Below are 18518 nucleotides of genomic sequence, written 5' to 3' on the forward strand. Positions count from 1 at the left end.
AACAGGTGGCCTGACTGGGTCTGTCAAGATGGATGCTGAGAAGCGGGCTGACATGACCTCTCAGCACCACTCTCCTACCTTCCTGAGGTGTGAAGGGCTTGGCCCTTCCTCCATGTCGCTGACAACACTTTCAGGCACTTCAGAGATGTTGTCCTGACTGGCGCTCGCTCTCTTGGTCTCTGTGGCAGAGCTGCTGTCCGGAGGCTCCTTGGGAAACAGCCTTTTGGGTGCTGCTCGAGAGATGCTCTCTGGGGCCTCGCTGGCTTGGCTTCTACAGCCCTGGGCATTTGACTGTGTGGGGTCTGGCCTGGGGTATTAAGACGGATTAGATGGAGTTGTTTAGTGGGAAATACATTTTTACGTAACTAAGAGAGCATGTGAGATGATGATGAGAGCTGTGGATTAAGCAGTCTGGTCACAGAAGTACTTGTTGAAATGCCTGGATTGTGCTGACCTGTCCGTGGTGGTTTGAATGACAACAGCCCCCACTGGCTCATCTGTTCGAGTGCTTGCTCCTCAGTTGGTAGAACTGTTTGGGAAGGATTAGGAGGTGGTGCCCTGTTGGGGGAGGTGTGTCACAGGGGTGGGCTTGAGGCTTTAAAAGACTCACACCGTCCCCAGTGCACTCTCTGCTTCCTGCTTGTGGATCAAGATGTGAGCTCTCAGCTGTTCCTGCTGCCAACCATCATGGACTCTAACTCTTGGAAACTATAAGCCCAATTAAACATTCTCTTTTAGAAGTTGCTGTGGTCATGGGGTTTTTTGTTGTTTTATTTGTTTTTAAGATTTATTTATTATGTATACAGTGTTCTGCCTTCATGCCAGAAGATGACACCATATCTCATTTCAGATGGTTGAGAGCCACCATGTGGATGCTGGGAATTGAACTCAGGACCTCTGGAAGAACAGCCAGTGCTCTTAACCTCTGAGTCATCTCTCCAGCCCCTGAATCAAGTTTTATAAAGTCATGAAAATGTGTGTTTTCGAATCATAAATCATGACACTAGAACATGTATGTCATGGAGAGAATAGGATTTAAAATGACATATGGCCTATGTATGACTTCAATCTTTTTTTTTTTTTTTTTTTTTTTTGTTTTTTGTTTTTCTAGATAGGGTTTCTCTGTGTAGTTTTGGTGCCTGTCCTGGATCTCGCTCTGTAGCCCAGGCTGGCCTCGAACTCACAAAGATCTGCCTGGCTCTGCCTCCCAAGTGCTGGGATTAAAGGCATGTGCCACTACCGCCTGGCAACTTCAATCTTTAAAAAGCTAACTATGAGCCAGTTGTGGTAACATACACCTTTAATCCTAGCACTGGGGAGGCACAGGCAGGTGGATCTCTGAGAGTTCAAGGCCAACTAGTCTACATATTGAGTTCCAGGACAGCAGGGCTATGTAGAGACCCTGTCTCAAAAGAAAACCCTGATCTAATGGTTCGTTCACTTGTTTCAACATGAAGGGTAAAGCCCTTACTACACAAGTGGGAGGCCCTGAGCTTGGCCCCTGAGAACCTGTTTAAAGCTGGACTCGGTAGTGTGCATCTGCAACCCCAGTGCTCTTATGTCAGGGACAGGAGAATGTCCAGTTCACAGGCCGACTGTGAATGGCAAGCTACCTTGTGCGAACGAAGCACAGTGGAAGGCAGGGACTGACACAGAGCCATCCTCTGACCTCACAGATGTGTGGCAGCACACGCGCCATCCCCCAAATATTAAAAAAGAAAGAGAAAGCTGCCAGCCTCACCTTCTTTGTGCCTGGGAAAGACACAATGACTGTGGTGAAGACACTCTGCTTGGCTGATCCGCTAACGTGGCCAAGATAAAGTTCGCCTCCAAGAGCATGTCGTCAATACTCAAAACAACTGGTCTAGAAGGACAATCAGCACAAACCATGCTCATTTCTGAGAGTGTTAGGAACACATCAGCAAATTCCACCAGCTAAGGGATAAAGACAGCAGGTGCTCCGTCCATGTTTTCACAGGCCAGTAGTCCTGAGAGCTGGGAAGCACTTAGCAACCACAGGGAACTGATCTGATTCAGTTTTAGTTCTGAACTACATTAAAGGCTTACACAGAGCTCACGTGTTTGAGCAATGTATAATTTCCTAATCAGACGATTTTGTCAGGAGCCAGTCAAATGTTTCACATTGCAGAAGAATTAACATTCTCGGTCAAAGTACCAAATTACTTACGTTTGTTTCCTTGAGACAAGGTCCCATAGCACTTGCTGACCTCAGACTCACTGTGTAGCCAAAGCTGACCTTGAACTCCTGATCCCACTGCCTCCACCTCCCACACGCACCTCCCACATGCCAGGACTGCAGCATGTGCTACCACATCTGGTCCAATTACCAATTTTAAAGCACCATGTTATGGCATCTTTTAAACTTTTCGTTTGATAAATGTTGCTAGTAAAGTTGAAAAAGTCCTGGGGTGTGACATCAACTTCATCATGCTCCAGAGGCTTTTGTTTTGGTGATAAAAGGAAAGACACAGAGTTCTTGAGGACCTACTTCCCAGGAAAGTCAAAGTAGATGGCTATGGGAGCGTGCATCACTTCTGAAAAGGTGAGGATCCCCTGCAGGGAGAGGAGGAGAAAGTGGGAATCATTCCTTTACAAGTACTAAGGAAAACTCGAGTTTGACTTCAGCAGAAGCATTCGCTTACCTTTAGTTCTTTAAAGCAAAATGTTATTTCGGTGTCAAGTCCAACTTGAAAGAAGTCAAACTCTTCTGGGCCGAAAGACATCTCACTGTACACAGAACTGCTTAAATCTGTTTGACGTAGGAAAAGAAAGGTTAAAACTGGACGAGAGGCATGTGCTAACGTTTAGCACAAACATGTAGTTTGTGAGTTAATCATAGCCAGGGAGTCTTTACTCTTCTTTCAAGGTGAGGTTTAAGGCACCCTGCCCCACGAATCTGGGTAGCCTGGTCTAATCAGGGAAAGGCAAGGCTCAGCCACGCCCGTAGCAGGCCAGTCCCAGCGGCTGCCCTGTGTGCATCCTTTAGGTTTTCAGATGCTTCCAGCTTCACATTGTCTAACCACAGCTGCAGGAGGCCTCAAGTGGCAACTGCCCAGCTGAGTCTAAATAGCCTGCAGAGTTCTGAGGGGTAGGAAAGGACTGTCCCAGCTACTGTGTTTTGGGATGGCTTTCTGTCAGCAATAAATAACCAGAACACTGTAACAACAAACCTTTTTTTAAGTTTTTAGTGAGGCAGGGTCTCATGTAGCCCAGGTTGGCTTCAAAACCATTATGTGACCAAAGATGGCTTTGAACTCCTAACCCTCCCTGCCTCCATCTCCCAAGTGCTGGAATTACAGGCCTGGGGTGCTATACATCGTAAAGCTAATTCTTACAGGGACTACTATAATATAGTTCACATGTAGAAACAAGTTATAGTTTAGTAGTAAACTATAGCCCATGTTGTTTTAAAATGTTAAAAATTTAAAACCTCTCAAAAATTTATAAAAGTGAATTAAAAGATAAAAGGTAATCAGACTAATTTAGAAAAATATGGCTTAAAAGGTGAATTTAGGGTTCAAGGCCAACTTAGCAACTTAGCCCTTGTCTCAAAATAAAAGCTAAAAAGATAGCTAGAAGCCATCATACCTATAATCTAGCATCTAGAAGGCTGAGGCAGGGGGACTACCACCAGTTCAAGGCCAGTGAGTTAAGCCACTCAGTGAGTTCTAAGCCAGGCTGAGCTAATGTGAGACCCTGTCTCAAAAAAGAGAGGGGCGGGAGGACCTGCAGACCGGTGGTGGAGTGCTTGCCCACCGTGTGTGAGGCATGGGTTCAATACCCAGCACAGGAAAAAGAGGCCAAGGAGGAAGAAGACAGGAGGAGGAGGGAGGCACTGGTGACAAACCACGTTACCCTAGCCCTCAGGAGGGTCACAGGTTCAAGACGAGGCCCGTTACACAGATTCCTCAGGATAAATGAGAAAAAAGAAAATGCCTTCTTACAGAATTGGACAAAGTATCTGCCATTCATATATGTGCTAAAGGGCTGGTAGAGTAACTGGATGACATTATCCCAGGGAAGAGGGCGTGAGTCTGAACAGACTTGTCACCAAAGGAATCTGGACATCATTACATTCAGGAAACAAATCAAACCCACAACTGGAAGCTACTTCATACCCACCAAGCTCCAAAGATGGCCGATAGCAAGTATTGTCAAGGGAGTGGAGAAACCTGAACCTCATCACTGCTTGGGGGTAATAAAATGGTTGGTATTCCCACCACTGGAAAACATCTGGCCATTTCCACAAGGCTAAATGGAAAGTTACGATATGACCCAGCAATTTTACTCCTAAATCTATGTCCAAGAGAAAACAGATGTCTACACACAGGCTTGTATATGGCTATTCATGGCAGCATAATTCCTAAGTCACAAACTGAAACCACCGAAAGATTCATCAAATGGCCAATGGATATAGAAAATGCACCACATCCATGTAAGGGAATGTTAGTAAATGATGAAAAGAAATGAAGTAAAGATGACAGTACAAACACCTAAGGACTGCTGAATGTGAGAGTGCAGACACAAAAGGAAACGAGTTATGATTTCATGTCTCTGAAATGTCCAGTCTGGGCAACCCAGAGACAGACAGTAGACAAGCCCTAGGGCTGAGATGGGGGTGGACTATTTTAATTATAATGGCTGTACACCCACAGGTATACTAAGTGACTATTGAAATGATCTACTGTAGATGTGTGGTATATCATAAGAAAGCTGCTTCTTCAAAAGAATGATGAGGGACTTGCCCAGACTCAAAGTCCCTCCATCACAATGAACTTTAGTTCACTTGCTTTTCGAGACCGTTTCCCTGGGTACCCAGGCTGTAGTGGGTAGCTGTTGGAGCCGTGCCCTGAAGCATCACCCCTAGTGAGGCAGCTGTAGCTGTCACACCTGCCTATGACCTTGAGGTATCTGCCCCTGGGGCGTGGCCACGGGGACCCTTAAGACCCGGGATGCATGTATGCCTTCTCTTGGCTACCTTGTGGTTTTGGATGTTGAGATCTTGGATCAAGCCGTTCAGCGTGGGACACAGCTCAGCTTTTCAGGACCCTACGATAAATCTCCTGTGGTTGTGAGTTTACCCCCAAATAAATTCTTTTGATCATTAAGCTGATTCTGGGGATTGCTAGCAATTTAATCACACGATCCTGGCTGTCCTGGAATTCACTCTGTAGACCAGGCTGGCCTCGAGATCCACCTGCCTCTGCCTCCTGAGGGCTGGGATTAAAGGTGTGCACCACCACTGCCCCTTGAGGACAATGAATTTTTACCCAGTGAGCATGGCCCTTCTGAAGCTGAGATGCTTCACTCTGCACTTTATACTTTCATATCAATTACACTTAATGCACTTACCCACAAGAGACAAATAAAGGCACAAAGGTAACTAGAAAAACAATTAGCTCTAGATCCTCTTTCCCGACTTACGTCCTCTTCCTGCAGTCTAGCCTTCCTCATCATCTTGATGTTACCCTTCCTTGTTCTCCTTTCTACATGTTATGCTGTATCCACACATACATTTGTTTACATATATACATCTATATGTTATACTGTAGATTCTACATATGAGGGAGAACATGTGGTTTTCCCTCTGTGGTTGGGTGACCTCTCTATATCATACGGTCTAAGTCCATCCATTTTCCTTCAAATTTTGTGATTTCATTTTTCTCTAGAGCTAAATAATATTCCATTTTTTTTTGTTTTTTTGTTTTTGTTTTTTGAGACAGGGTTTCTCTGTGTAGTTTTGGTGCCTGTCCTGGATCTTGCTCTGTAGACCAGGCTGGCCTTGAACTCCCAGAGATCCGCCTGGCTCTGCCTCCTGAGTGCTGGGATTAAAGGTGTGCACCACCACCACCTGGCCGCTTTTAATATTTCTTAGTGCTGCAGCGCCTCACCCAGGTTCCCCGGGGTGTGCAGTCTCAAGTATGGAAGATGCTTCCCCTCCACAAGAAAGTCATGCCACAGCCAGTGTTGTAGCAGAGGAAACCCAATAGCAAGATTAGATGGTGGCTAGTCAGTCACCGCTGTAGCCACTCATTAGAAAGCTCCTCTTGGGCAGTGTGGAGTCTTGAGAAGCAGGAACACGAACTCACACAAGGCAGACATCACCCTTACCCAGGGATTCCCCACTCGAACTCTTGAGGCAGAAATTCCCTGGAGTAACAGAAAAGGTGACTTCCTCTTGATTTGACGTTAGAAGAACAATGGCCTCTGCCAGCAATCTGTAAAATGTGAAGAAATGTATTGACATTATTTGAAAACAGCTTTAACCTTACTGGTATTCAAATCTTGACTCTGGAAATAAACAGGCCCGGGTTTAGGAAACTTCCTCCAAAGGTCTGCCTTCTTTCTTCTCATGAGTGGTTTTAAATTCTACCTGCCTTTGCAGGCCCGCTAAGAGAGCTTAGAAATCAAGGACGTGTGGGACGGCAGTGCCGTCTTAGGAAAACATGCAGAAGCTGCAGTGTGAGCAGGACAGGGAGGCCATGCTGTAAAGGAGACAGTGAATGGAGCTGCTCAAAGACAGCTGAGCTCCACTGAGCCAGAGACCCATGTGATGGTTTGAACTGAGATGGCCCCATAAGTCTCAGGCATCTGAATACTTGGTCCCAGTTGGTGGAACTGTTTGGGAAGGATTAGGTAGTGTGGTCTTGTCAGAGGAGGTGTGCCACTTGGGGTGGGCTATGAGGTTTCAAAAGATAGGTGTCAGGGCTGGAGAGAGAGCTCAGCAGTTAAGAGAACTGGCTGCTTTTCCAGAGGACCTGAGTTCAATTCCCAGCACCCACGTGGCAGCTCATAACTGCCTGTAACTCCAGTTTCAGGGAATCTGACACCTTCACATAGACATACATGCTGGCAAAACATGAAATGCACATGAAATAAAAATAAATGAATTATTAAAGAAATAAAGACAGGTGGGTGGTGGCACACACCTTTAATCTCAGCACTCAAGAGGAGGCAGAGGTAGGCGGATCTCTGAGTTTGAGGCTGGCCTGGCCTGCAGAATGAGTTCCAGGACAGTCAGGACTAAAACCCTGTCTCAGAAAAACAAAAGCAAAGAAAGTATAGTAAGTGCTTGAGAGACAGCTCAGTGGTTAAGAGCACTGGCTGATCTTGCAGAGGACCCAAGTTCCAGTCCCAACACCCACATTGCTACTCACAACCATTTGTAATTCCAGTTCCAGGGGATCAACACCCTCTTCTGCCCTCTGAGGGGACCAGGCATGCATGAGAGGCACAGACACACAGCAGACAAAAACTCCCATATACAAAAAATACAATGTTTTAAAAAATAAAATTACATTATAACAAAACAAAGAGGAATTGCAAGTTCTGCCGTCCTTTTGAACTTGAAGTGCTGTTAGATAAAAATGACATTCTTATAGTTTATGCAGGCTTAGTTGTTAGCCTGACGCTAGACATAGTTAGCAGTGTATCTTGATGCCACAGTGCCAGGAACAGCTATCATGTTCATTTGGTGACTTCTCCCTTGTTTAAAGGGGGTGTTAGACAAACGCCAAATAAATGTGTTCTGAGCCCAAGTCTTGCTGTGTAGCCCAGGCTGGACTTGAGCTCAATTCTTCTGCCTCAGCTTCCCATGTGCTGGAACACCAAATAATTTCTTTCTTTTGTGTTTATGGGGGTCAAACCCAGAGATCTGTAGGTGTTAGGCAAGAGTTCTGTCCCTGGGTTATACCCCAGACCACAAGATACCAAATAAGTTGATCAAAACTATGGCGACACGGATGTGCAAGTGAAAGGGAGGAGAAATGCCAGGCATGGTTGTGTGTGCCTGGAGTCAAGTCCCTGCTCAGATTCCAGGCACGTGGGAGCAGAGGCAGGAGGACTTTTAAGTTCAAGGCTCACTTCAGGTGTGACACCTTGTCTTAAAAGTCTAAAAAAAAAAAACCCCAAAATGCTAATAAACATAGAATTCTCAGACTCACTATTAACAACGAAAAGGCAACAATTTTACCTATGAGGTTGTCAAAGTTTGCAAAGATTTATTATTTCCTCTATCTAGAACTCCAGCACTTCTGGTGAGAATGAGAAGTGATATAACCTCCTCAGACGACAACTGAGCTGTCAGAATACATGGGAATTCAAAGTGTGCATCAGCCTCTGACCCACTGACTCCATTTCTAGGACTCTGAGGGTCAGCCTGTACCATGGCCCTAGCGACCCCCACTTCCCTGGACTTGGCCCTTGCTCCCCTCTCTGGAGTGTGACTGGACCTAGACTCATTTCAGAGAGAGAATCACCGGAGCGTGAGGCGGCAGTTCTGGTATGAGTGTGAAAGGCCTGAGGCTTTGGTCTTGGAGCTCTGTCTCTCATCACCTGGCATTTGTGAGGACTCAGGCAGCAACCTGCATGTTTGGGAATGGGTCTTCCTGAGCTTCCAGCAGCCCTACCGGAGTTCGAGAGTGCCTCCCTCCCTCAGGGTGAACCTTCAGATGACACTCACTGTCGCCCTGGTGGTGTCTGTCTTCCAACTCAGGAGAGACCTTGACCCAAGGCTACCCAGGTAAGACCCAGCTATTTCAACAGAGTCATAAACCCTGACTCTACATTTGGGAAAAATTTGTTCCACAGCAATAGATAATGGATACTATTCTGTTTTCAGAACATATACGATTCAGCAGTGTTTCTGACAGCAAAAATCAGGAAGCAACCTAAATGTACCCCTGTAAGGTAATGAGTAGGAAATTATAGCTCAGACACGTAATGAAAAAAAAAAAAAAAGCATTACTCAAAATAATGACGTGAACTGATAGGGAAAGATCCTCACAGTAGCTTACATTTCAAAGGCAAGTCTGGGGCCGGGTCATGGCCCTCGCTTACCAAACCTGCTGCCCCGAGTTCCATCCAGGAACCATGTGGTGGAGGGAGAGAACTGACTCCAGCATGCTGTCCTCTGACCTCCACAGGTTCGGCGGCATGTGCATTCACACACATTCACACACGGGGTGGGGAAGGGGTAGGATGTGTGCTCCAGAGAGTCAGCAGACTGCTGACAGAGAGCTACAGAAGGGGGCAGAGCAGCAGGTCTCACGGTCCCTGTCACTCCAGTACGACTGGGTGTGCTGCAGGAACAGGGTTCCTTTTGTAATTTAAAAAGCACCAAGATAAAATCCACTTTGCTCCAGAGTCATGCTAATTAACAGTCAATGCTGCAACTGAACGGAATGACTAAGCAGCCTTTCACCGACAAATATGGCTCTCTCTTTACCTAGAAAAAAACTGAAGAAAATCGATTTGCATAAGAATGTTCAGAGTTCCTCAAGCTGTGTGTTCCAAGGCTCAGACTGAAGCTGTATAGGTGTGAACTATCACAATAGATTTCCCTATTTGGCTGGCCTCCAAGTGTGAAGCCCCCGACCTCCTGCCTTTAAGCACTAGTCACCTGTCTTTCTCAAGCTTCCTGACAATGTCACTGATCGCTCGAAGTCACGGGTCAGCCTTTTAGAAAGTGTAACTAGTGAGAAAGTCCTAGGAGGATATGGGGGCAAGAGAGGATAACGGGGTGAGTGTGACCAATGTACAACGTACACAACATGAAATGTCATTTTGTGTATTGACTTAAAAAGCATCTTAAAAAGGACAGAAAAGCTCCGGGGTGAACTACTCCCCGCCTGAGGACGCTGTGTTCAGAAGAGGAAGAGGTGTCAGGAGACCCGTTACCTTGGTCTAATCATCAGGATATTGGCACACAAGCTCTTTTCAAAGAGAATTTTCAAGGGCTGGCTGTCTTGGAAATACACATTGTGCGTTCTTTTAATACCTTAAAGAGAACAAAGCAACCTCTTAATAACTGTAAGTGCAAAGTGAACAGGCTTTAAAAGCCTGCCTCTCACAGCTAAATTAAAGCAATAAAATTAATGTTTCCTGTGTGGCAGGTGCATACAACCTACAGCGGAATGTGGCCTTAATGAAATGTGTTGTTGCCCCCTAGTGGACAAAGAGCAACATGTCACATCCTCTGAGCAAACTAGACCAGGTCTCATCCATCCCAGAGGTCTCAAACTTCATAGCCAAGGATAATCTTCAACTCCTGATCCTCCTGCCTCTAATTCCCAAGTGCTGGGATTACAGGCACGCACCATCATGCTCATGTGCTGGAAATCAAACCCAGGATCTTGCATGACAGGCAAGCACTCTGCAAACTTAGCCACATCTCTAGCCCCTGAAAAGAAACACCTTAAATGTGTGTGACACAGTGACTGGTTTACAGGTTACAGGTCATAGAGCTACAACCCCCCCCCCTTTTTTTTTTTGGTTTTCCGAGACAGGGTTTCTCTGTGTAGCTTTGCACCTTTCCTGGAACTCACTTGGTAGCCCAGGCTGCCTCGAACTCACAGAGATCCGCCTGGCTCTGCCTCCCGAGTGCTGGGATTAAAGGCGTGCGCCACCACCGCCCGGCCTACAACTCCCCTTTTGAATATTTTATTCAGGACTAGACTTCATAGGAACTTTGGCAGTTAGACATTTAAATCTGGTCTGTGATTTCTTTTGACTTTAGGAGCAATAGCAATACAGGCTGAGCGTTCCTGTCCTAAATGCCTAGTGTTTCAGGGGCTGGAAATATGGCTCAAGATGGTTAAGAGCACTTGTTCTTGCTGAGGACCAGGGTTCAGTTCCCAGCACCCTCATATACCTTACAACTTTATAACTCTGGTTCCAGGGTGTCTAGCACCCTCTTCTGGCCTCTAAGGGCACCAGGCAAACATGTGGCACATAGACATACATGCAGTGTACATACATGTGAACAATACAGTCATACATGTAAAATAAAAATATTTTTTAAAAGTGTTTCTGATTTAGAAGGATTTTTTTGAACTATTTCTATAGACTTTATAAGTTGAGTATCCCTAATCTGAAAATCAGATTTGGGGGGCTTTTAGATTCCAACTTTCAGATTAGGGTGCTCTGTGTGCCAGACACTAGGACACATTTTACATGCATTCTCTCTCGTCCTCACTTCAGCCCTTCTGGAGAGCGAGGGACTCAAGCTCAGAAGAGAAAACTGCAGGTTGGTAAGGCTAAGTGAGTTCTCGAGACTACAGTGTTCTAACAAGTACAGAGCCCATGAGGATACAGGTGTCTTTCAGCTGCTTTCTACAAGGTAGCCTGCAGGCAGTATGCTACTGCAGTGCAAATCAAAAGATCTAACCAGAGAGACGGCTCAGCCAGCTGGCAGAAGTGCTTGCCACCAAATCTGATGGTTTTAGTTTGACCACACTAAATGTATGCACTCGCGCACACATACACATTTTTTTTTTAAGTTTAAAATTTCTTTAAAAACTGCCAGGCATGATGGCACACGCCTTTAATCCCAACACTCAGAAGGCAGAGGCAAGCGGATCTCTGTGAGTTCCAGGACAGCCTGGACTACAGAGTGAGTTCTAGACCAGCCAGAGCTTGTCAGGTCTCATCTCAAAAAAAAAATAAAATAAAATAAAATAAAACCAGACACATTTCTCAGCTTATGTGTTTGGTGAGATTCTTTGTTGTTTTTGTTTTGCTGACTAACAAGAAGACTGACAGACTGACTGAGATGGTTTTAACAATACCCTTGGCTGGCTGGAAACTCACTATGTAGACCAGGCTGGCCTCAGACATTAGTAACTCTGCCTTTGCCTTCCAGTGCTAAGTGTGCACCACAGCACCCAGCAATTACTAACTTAATAAATCTGCACATTTGTGTATTATCAGGTCTTGGTAATTTGGCTGTTTAACAAACCACTCTGAAATTGAGTTCCTTGTATAGTAAACACCTGTTATTTCTCATGATTTTACTAAGAAGTTCTTGAGGTCTACCCTAAGCTTAGCTATGAAGGACCATCTGGGGTGGGCTTGTTGTCTGTCTGTGGCCTCAGTGGGAGTAACAAGGGTGGCTAAGGCCACATGGTCTATTCCAGCAGTCTATCCTTGGCTTGTTCTCCTGTTGGTAGAGACGTCCTGAGGCAGCATTGAAGCTGACTGGTCCAGGCTGGGAACCTATGCAGACCACTGTTGGTGTTAAAGTAAGACTGTGGTGAGCTGGGGCTGGAGAGACAGCTCCGTGGTTTAGAGCATTGGCTGCTCTCCCAGAGGAGAGGGTTGAACTCCTGCACCCATATGGCCATTCATAACTCTAGTTGCAGATAGCCTGATGCCCCCTTTTGGCCTCAGAGTTAAGGGCACTGACTGCTCTTCCAGAGGTCCTGAGTTCAATTCCCAGCAACCACATGGTGGCTCACAACCATCTGTAATGAGATCTGGTGCCCTCTTCTGGCGTGCAGGCATACATGCAGGCAGAACACTGTATACATAATAAATAAATAAATCTTTAAATATATATATATTATATATATATATATAATTAAGATGAGTATAAGTCAAAATTAAGAAACGGGATTCTAGGGGCTGGAGAGATGGTTCAGCAGTTAAGAGCACTTGATACTCTTCTAGGGGACCTGGGTTCAATTCCCAGCACCCACATGGCAGCTCACAACTACCTATAACTCCTGTTTCAGAGGATCCAACACCTTCACACAGACATATATGCAGAAAAACAGTGTTGTACATAAAATACAAGTAAATAAATTTTTTTTTAAAAAAGGAATGGGATTCTAATAGTCTTATCACCTTCCGTAAGACCATTCCTGAACAAAGAGGATTTGGGCCAATGTTACAGCTATGAATTCATTTTTCTGAGACAAGATCTCACTAAAACGGGAGCCTGAAACTAGCTATATAGCTGCACGGGCCTCTAACTCATCCCACTATGTCAGCCACTTCAGTCCTAAGTTCAGAAATGTGTGCCATCACATCCAGCTAGAAAAACCAATGTAGACTCAATCGGACATTTGTGTAGGGGTCCTGTGTCATGTGCACGTGTGTGTGTGTGTGTGTGTGTGTGTGTGTGTGTGTGTGTGTGTGTGTGTGTAAGACTAGATCTCAGGTATCATTCCTCAGGGCCTGTTCACCTTTTCCCCTCTCACTGGTCTGAGGCTCACCAAGCAGGCTAGGCTGCCTGGACAGCGAGCCCCAGGAGTCTGCTTGTTTCTGCCTCTGCAGCATCACAACTACAACTACAAGCATGTGTCATCAGACCTAGATTTTTGTTGTTTGTTTGGTTTTTTGAGATAAGAATTTCCCTCTGTAGCCCTGGCTGTCCTGGAACTTGCTCTGTAGTCCAGGCTGGCCTCAAACTCAGAGATCTGCCTGGCTCTGCCTCCCAAGTGCTGGGATTAAAGGTGTGCACCACCAACCGCCCATCTAGATTTTTTTTTTAACACAGGTTCTGGGGATCAAATTCAGATTCATGTGTTTGTAAGGCTGACTGACCCATCTCCCCAGTTGGACATTTTTTAAATCTCCTTTGGTTTGCATGCAGACCACCTTGTGCCGTGAAGTACTGAGGAACAGCGGCAGCCACCTCACAGTACAGCAGAGACAGGTGGCACCGCTGTCACACTCCATACTTGTCCCTACCTCACCTCACAGTAAGTCTGCATACTGAATGCATAAAAATGCTACGAAGCACACAGCTTCCGGGGGCACCTACCATGCCTGCAGAAGAACTGAAAGACGACTCTGCATTTATCCGTTCTGGCGACTATTCTGCACTTCTCTACACTTCTTTCAAGATAATTCAGACACCTAAAGATTGGCAGAATTGACTGCAACACAAATACATGGTACACATTAAACTCATACTCAGTATGGCTGTCCCATTAGCTTTTTAAAACCCAACAGATAAAAAGTCTGTGTATTCACAGATGGCACTGGAATAATTACATACAGTACAGCTATTATGTCCTACAAAAACGAGTATTTCTCCCATATAAGAGAAAACCAACGGTTTTTACCTTTATTGCCAATTTGCAGTTTAAATTCATGGGTATGCCATTATCACTCATCATGGCGGAGGGTGACCACTGATAATGTTGAAAAAACAAAGACGAGAACAGGACCCAGCCATACGTTGAATGAGAGGAATTCACAGATCTCAGAGCAAGCTGGAAGAAAATGTTAGCTATTTCAGAGAAATCCAACTTCTATCCTGAATTAATCCTATTATGAGTATGATGCCACAAATATATTTAGATGAAACCAAGTGCATTGAACTTACACATGGGCACCTATGTGTGTATCTGTACTGAATACATATTTATAAACTGTGGGAGCCCGTTCTCGGGTTCCTCGTGGCTTTACCCAGCAGGTCCACATAGAGGATGATTAGACCACGGGCCTGAGTGCAGGTGTCTGAGATGGTCTGCACTTGGCTGTGCTGGGGGAGGAGGTCTTTTGCTCCACCCCTTGGCGTCTCTATAAAAACCCTGGGGCAGAGACAGTCGGGGCCCGTTGGAATAGGTTCCAGGCCCTCTCGAGGCTATCCTTTATTTTCTATCTGTCTATCTCCGCGATATTCTCCGCAATAAATCCTTCTATCTAATATTTCCTGCTGCTCGCACTCAAGGAAACTCTGGGGAACTGTGGGGGTGGTTGGGTAAACGCCCCACAGAATGGCGCCATGAACAGGGACTAAAGAAAAAAGAAAAAAGGGACTAAAGAAAAAAAGGGGGGACTAAAAAAGAAGGGGGGACTAAAGACAAATAAACAGGGACTAAAGACAAAGTAATAGGGACTAAAGATAAAGGAAAATAATAGTTTTATTACAGAGTTTTTGGCGAAAGTGCTGAGTTCAGCCCTGCCAGTGGATGAGGCATGCCGGTGTTATGGAAAATATATATTTTTTATATATATTGAGAGGCAGGGGTTTTATCCTCGAGAGAAAAGAAAAGCGGACTGGAAGGATGTCCGATGCTGCAGCGAAATTCTCTTCTGTCAAAATTTTCTATCTTCTATCCCTTTCTCAATTTCTATCTGTGAAAAATAAGTATAAGGCATAGGGTAGTAAAATAATGTAGGAAAAACTTAGAAATGTAAGATTGTGTAGGAAAAAATAAGTAAGGCAACTAGACAGAAAAACTCTTCAATTTTCTAACTTGGGGGCTCTGAATGCAAACTGGGGGAAAAAAATCTTTCTTTGGGCTATTTGGGTAGTAAAAAAGCTCTTCTTCGAGCCTATGGGGAAGAATAAGTTTCCTATGGAAGCTTTTGACCTGGGGCAGCTGAAATGCTAAGTCCAAGCGGCAGGAGAAAGTGATTTCTCCCTGAGGCAAAAATGGGGATGTAAAAAGCCAAAAAGTTTAAAGTTGGGAAGCTTTGGGAAAAGTTGCTCTTTCTCTTGGGGGGAAAAAAACCTTCCTCTTAAAGCTTTTCTTGGAAAATTTGGGGAAAAAAACTCTAAAAAGCCTTCATCTTTCTCAAAAGCTCTCAAACTTAAAAACTAAAGCCTTTAACTTTCTCAAAAGGACAAAAATTAGAATCACCTGAAGATATTAGTATGGGGACCACCTGTGATTAGCTCTAAGGGAAAAACAACAAATCTCTTAAGACAGCAAAACCTCTAAGTTCTGTTTTTCAAGCTTTAAAAATCCTCCCTGCAATGCAGGAGGCAGGGACAAGTTCCTAAAAACCTCTTCTAAGCTCTGTCTCTTCAAGCTAGTAAAAGACAGTGGGTCAGAGTACCCTGAGGGGGATGCTTGGGAGAGTGTGGGTAAAGAGCTACAGAGAGCCCAAAAGGGCCAAAAACTTTACCTGAGAAAAGCAAAAAAGCCAAGCTTATCAATTACAGCCGAGCTGAGGCATCAAGGGTTTTGTTTCTGAGTTGAGCATTTCAGAATGAAAAGATGCTCCTAATGGTCCTAATGCAAAGATCCCCTGAAGCAATGCAAACTGTTAGCTTTGTATCCTCTCTTCTGAGCAAAAACCCAGAGGGACTGGCCAGCTTCTCTGAGTTGGAGTGCATTTCAGGGATACTAGGGTTCCTGCAGTTGCAAACTTCCTGGAGCACAGAGCTGAGGCAGGAAGGTGCAGGACCCAGGGGAAGGTTGCTAATGAACAACCAAAGCTAAAGCCAGTGGAAACAGCACAGTTGTCTGCTTTCCTACAAGTCCCGGGTTGGTAGGTCCACTGCTGCAAAAAGACATCTAAAAAAAGCTTTCCTATCAGTAAGGACCTTTCTGGGAAAACAGTAAAGCTGAACTGTCTGAAGCAGTTGTGCTGCTGAGTCAGAACGCTGTCTGGGGAAAGAGCCCAGCCAGGGCAGAACAGAACTATCCAGGAGTAAAGCTTTCTTTTCTGTCAGAGAAAACACCTCTTTGAGAAAAGCTTTGTTTCAACTGACTCCCCTGAGATGAGGGAGTGTAGCCCTGAGGGGTGATTGCCTCTGGTATAAGCTCTGTCCTTGAGCACCCAGACAAGCAAATGCAACCCACTGGGGGACTGGGCCAGGTGAAGGTCTGATAAGACAAAACACCTGTCCTAATGGGAGTTTAGAAATGGCAAAAACCTCCCTTGTTAGACTTTCAGTCTGTACGCAAACCACACAGACCCCAAAAACAGACGGACAAAAAGCCCCTACCTTCAGTAGCAGGGAAAGCCGCCACTGTAGTGTCGGAAACTGTTTCTGGGGTAGAGGGGATAAACTGAGACCAAACTGGGAACTGTTTGGGAGAAAGACTCTAAAGAAACAAAAGGGACCGATTCCTCCCCAGAAAAACATGACCTGAAAAAGCTGCTAGAATTTGAGGCAGATTTGGGGGGAGAAAAAAGCCCCTACCTCCAAAGGCAGCTAGCAGAGAAACAGAGCTGCAGATACTTGAAGCTCTGCATCTGGGGAAGGGAGGAACAAGCAAAATGAGATAGATCAGTGAGAGAAAATCTCTCCGAAAGAGCTATGAAAAAGCTGTAGTGCATGATCTTGTTTTTCACTGACTGGCTAAGACAAACACAAGCCCCTAGGAAAGTTGCTATCAGAAACGCCAGCCTCAATGCCGGCTAACGAGGCAGGTGCAGTTCTGATTTGGGGGCCCGTGTCAAATGAAGGAAAGACACCTGTTAAAGCCAGCTGAGAGACCAGAACCCTCCCAATGTCCCATAATTAAAAATGTAAAATGCCTGTTCAAATCTCCCGTTGCAAAAGCAAAAAACTTTGTTCAAACCTCCCGGGCGAGAATTTGTAAGCAAGTCTGGTAAAAAAAAAAAAGAACTTAAAAGTTGACTCTCAGACCCAAAAAGAACTATGAAAAATGACTGATATAATGGAAATGATATAAAAAAATGATATAAGGGACTGATATTATTATGGACTGATACAAGGAAAATGCATTCTGGGAAAGGTAGTTTTTCCACTAAAGATGGCGACATTGTCCTGAAACACTTTTGTCAGCTCGAAAATACGTTCATGGTAAACTTAAAATACAGCTTTTAAAAGAATAAGGAGGAAAATCATCTAAGAGTTTTAAATGTCAGTTCCAATGAAACATTGAAAGGATATGGAACTAGGCACTTCGCGGTTTGGGGGTTGGTAAAATGCCTTATTTACCCTAATAGCTGTGCAAAGTTTTTACGGTAGTTGGATGACAAAAAGCTACCTTTAAGAACAAACAAGCCACTTTAAAATCCTTAAGACAGCAAGAGAGAGCAGTTTATACACTGAACGTTGTCTTAGATATAAAAAAACTTATGTGAAATTAAAAGTTATTTACCTCTTGAACAAAGAACCTGCAATGAGTGATTCCTTTGCAAATCTAATTAAGGGGATAAGAAACAGGCATTCAAAAAAATGACTGCTTTATAGATGGGAAACAAACTTCAGAAAAGCTGTCTTGCAAGAGTTGCTTCACCTGAAAGTTCCTTATAAGAAATCAATGCTAAATATCACAGCTGCTAATAACATCAGGAGTTAAAGCTAATGAAATGAAAATACTAAATCCTGGAAATGCTTTTTCTCAGAGTAAGCTAATGAAGGATATGTTTCATGAAAGAACATCTATGTTCTTAACTCTTTTGAATAGTAACAGTTTTGGTAAAAATACTGGAACTAATAATCCAGTGAAAATGTTTCAACAAATCCAAGACGCTATTCCACAAAAGAAAGCTGCCATGCTTTGTGGGCCATATTAGAGCTCACTCCAATCTTCCTGGTCCTTTAGCTGAGGGTAATGCAAAATGGAAAGATCCCTGCTTGGGATTATGGAAGGGTCCCGATCCTGTGTTAATATGGGGTTGAGGACATGTTTGTGTTTTTTCACAAGAGGAGAATGAAGCTCGGTGATTACCGTAGCGTTTCGTAAGGAGCTTGGAACTAAGAAAGGTCAGCTCCAATGACGTTCCTATAAAGGAACCAGAATGAAAGTGGCTCGATTGGTGTTTCTGAGGTTTTGTCACTGGTTGATGCAAACAGTGAGGAAATAGAATTCGGAGCTGTGCCGCTTTTGGCTTTACTAGCTCCTTTGGAAAAATACTTTATATCACCTAATAGCTGTGCGGTATTTGGCAAAGACCTTACAGCAGCTAAATACGGTAATTTCACCCCCAGTGTGAAGTGAAGTTTCTTGGTAGAGCAAACCAAAAGTACTGCTGTAATAGAAACATTTGTCTGAATT

At 44.6% G+C, this 18518-nt stretch overlaps 1 protein-coding gene across 6 annotated transcripts in view; it reads right to left on the minus strand.

Annotated features, from left to right (window-relative positions):
• Positions 1 to 18518, minus strand: part of Rad9b (RAD9 checkpoint clamp component B) — a 32789-nt gene that overhangs the window by 9116 nt on the left and 5155 nt on the right. For 5 of the 6 annotated variants that reach the window (XM_059249573.1, XM_059249572.1, XM_059249574.1 and 2 more), the window contains 8 exons: positions 13872 to 14021; positions 13568 to 13682; positions 9700 to 9799; positions 6133 to 6239; positions 2664 to 2770; positions 2510 to 2574; positions 1742 to 1864; positions 79 to 307 (listed from right to left, as the gene is read on the minus strand). In XM_059249573.1, the coding sequence (XP_059105556.1) occupies positions 79 to 307; positions 1742 to 1864; positions 2510 to 2574; positions 2664 to 2770; positions 6133 to 6239; positions 9700 to 9799; positions 13568 to 13682; positions 13872 to 14021 (996 nt within the window). The remainder of the gene's footprint in view (positions 1 to 78; positions 308 to 1741; positions 1865 to 2509; positions 2575 to 2663; positions 2771 to 6132; positions 6240 to 9699; positions 9800 to 13567; positions 13683 to 13871; positions 14022 to 18518) is intronic. The other variant, XM_059249577.1, reaches the window with a different exon arrangement.

Source organism: Peromyscus eremicus, chromosome 23, assembly GCF_949786415.1.
Source record: "Peromyscus eremicus chromosome 23, PerEre_H2_v1, whole genome shotgun sequence".
Taxonomy (NCBI): Eukaryota; Metazoa; Chordata; class Mammalia; order Rodentia; family Cricetidae; genus Peromyscus; species Peromyscus eremicus.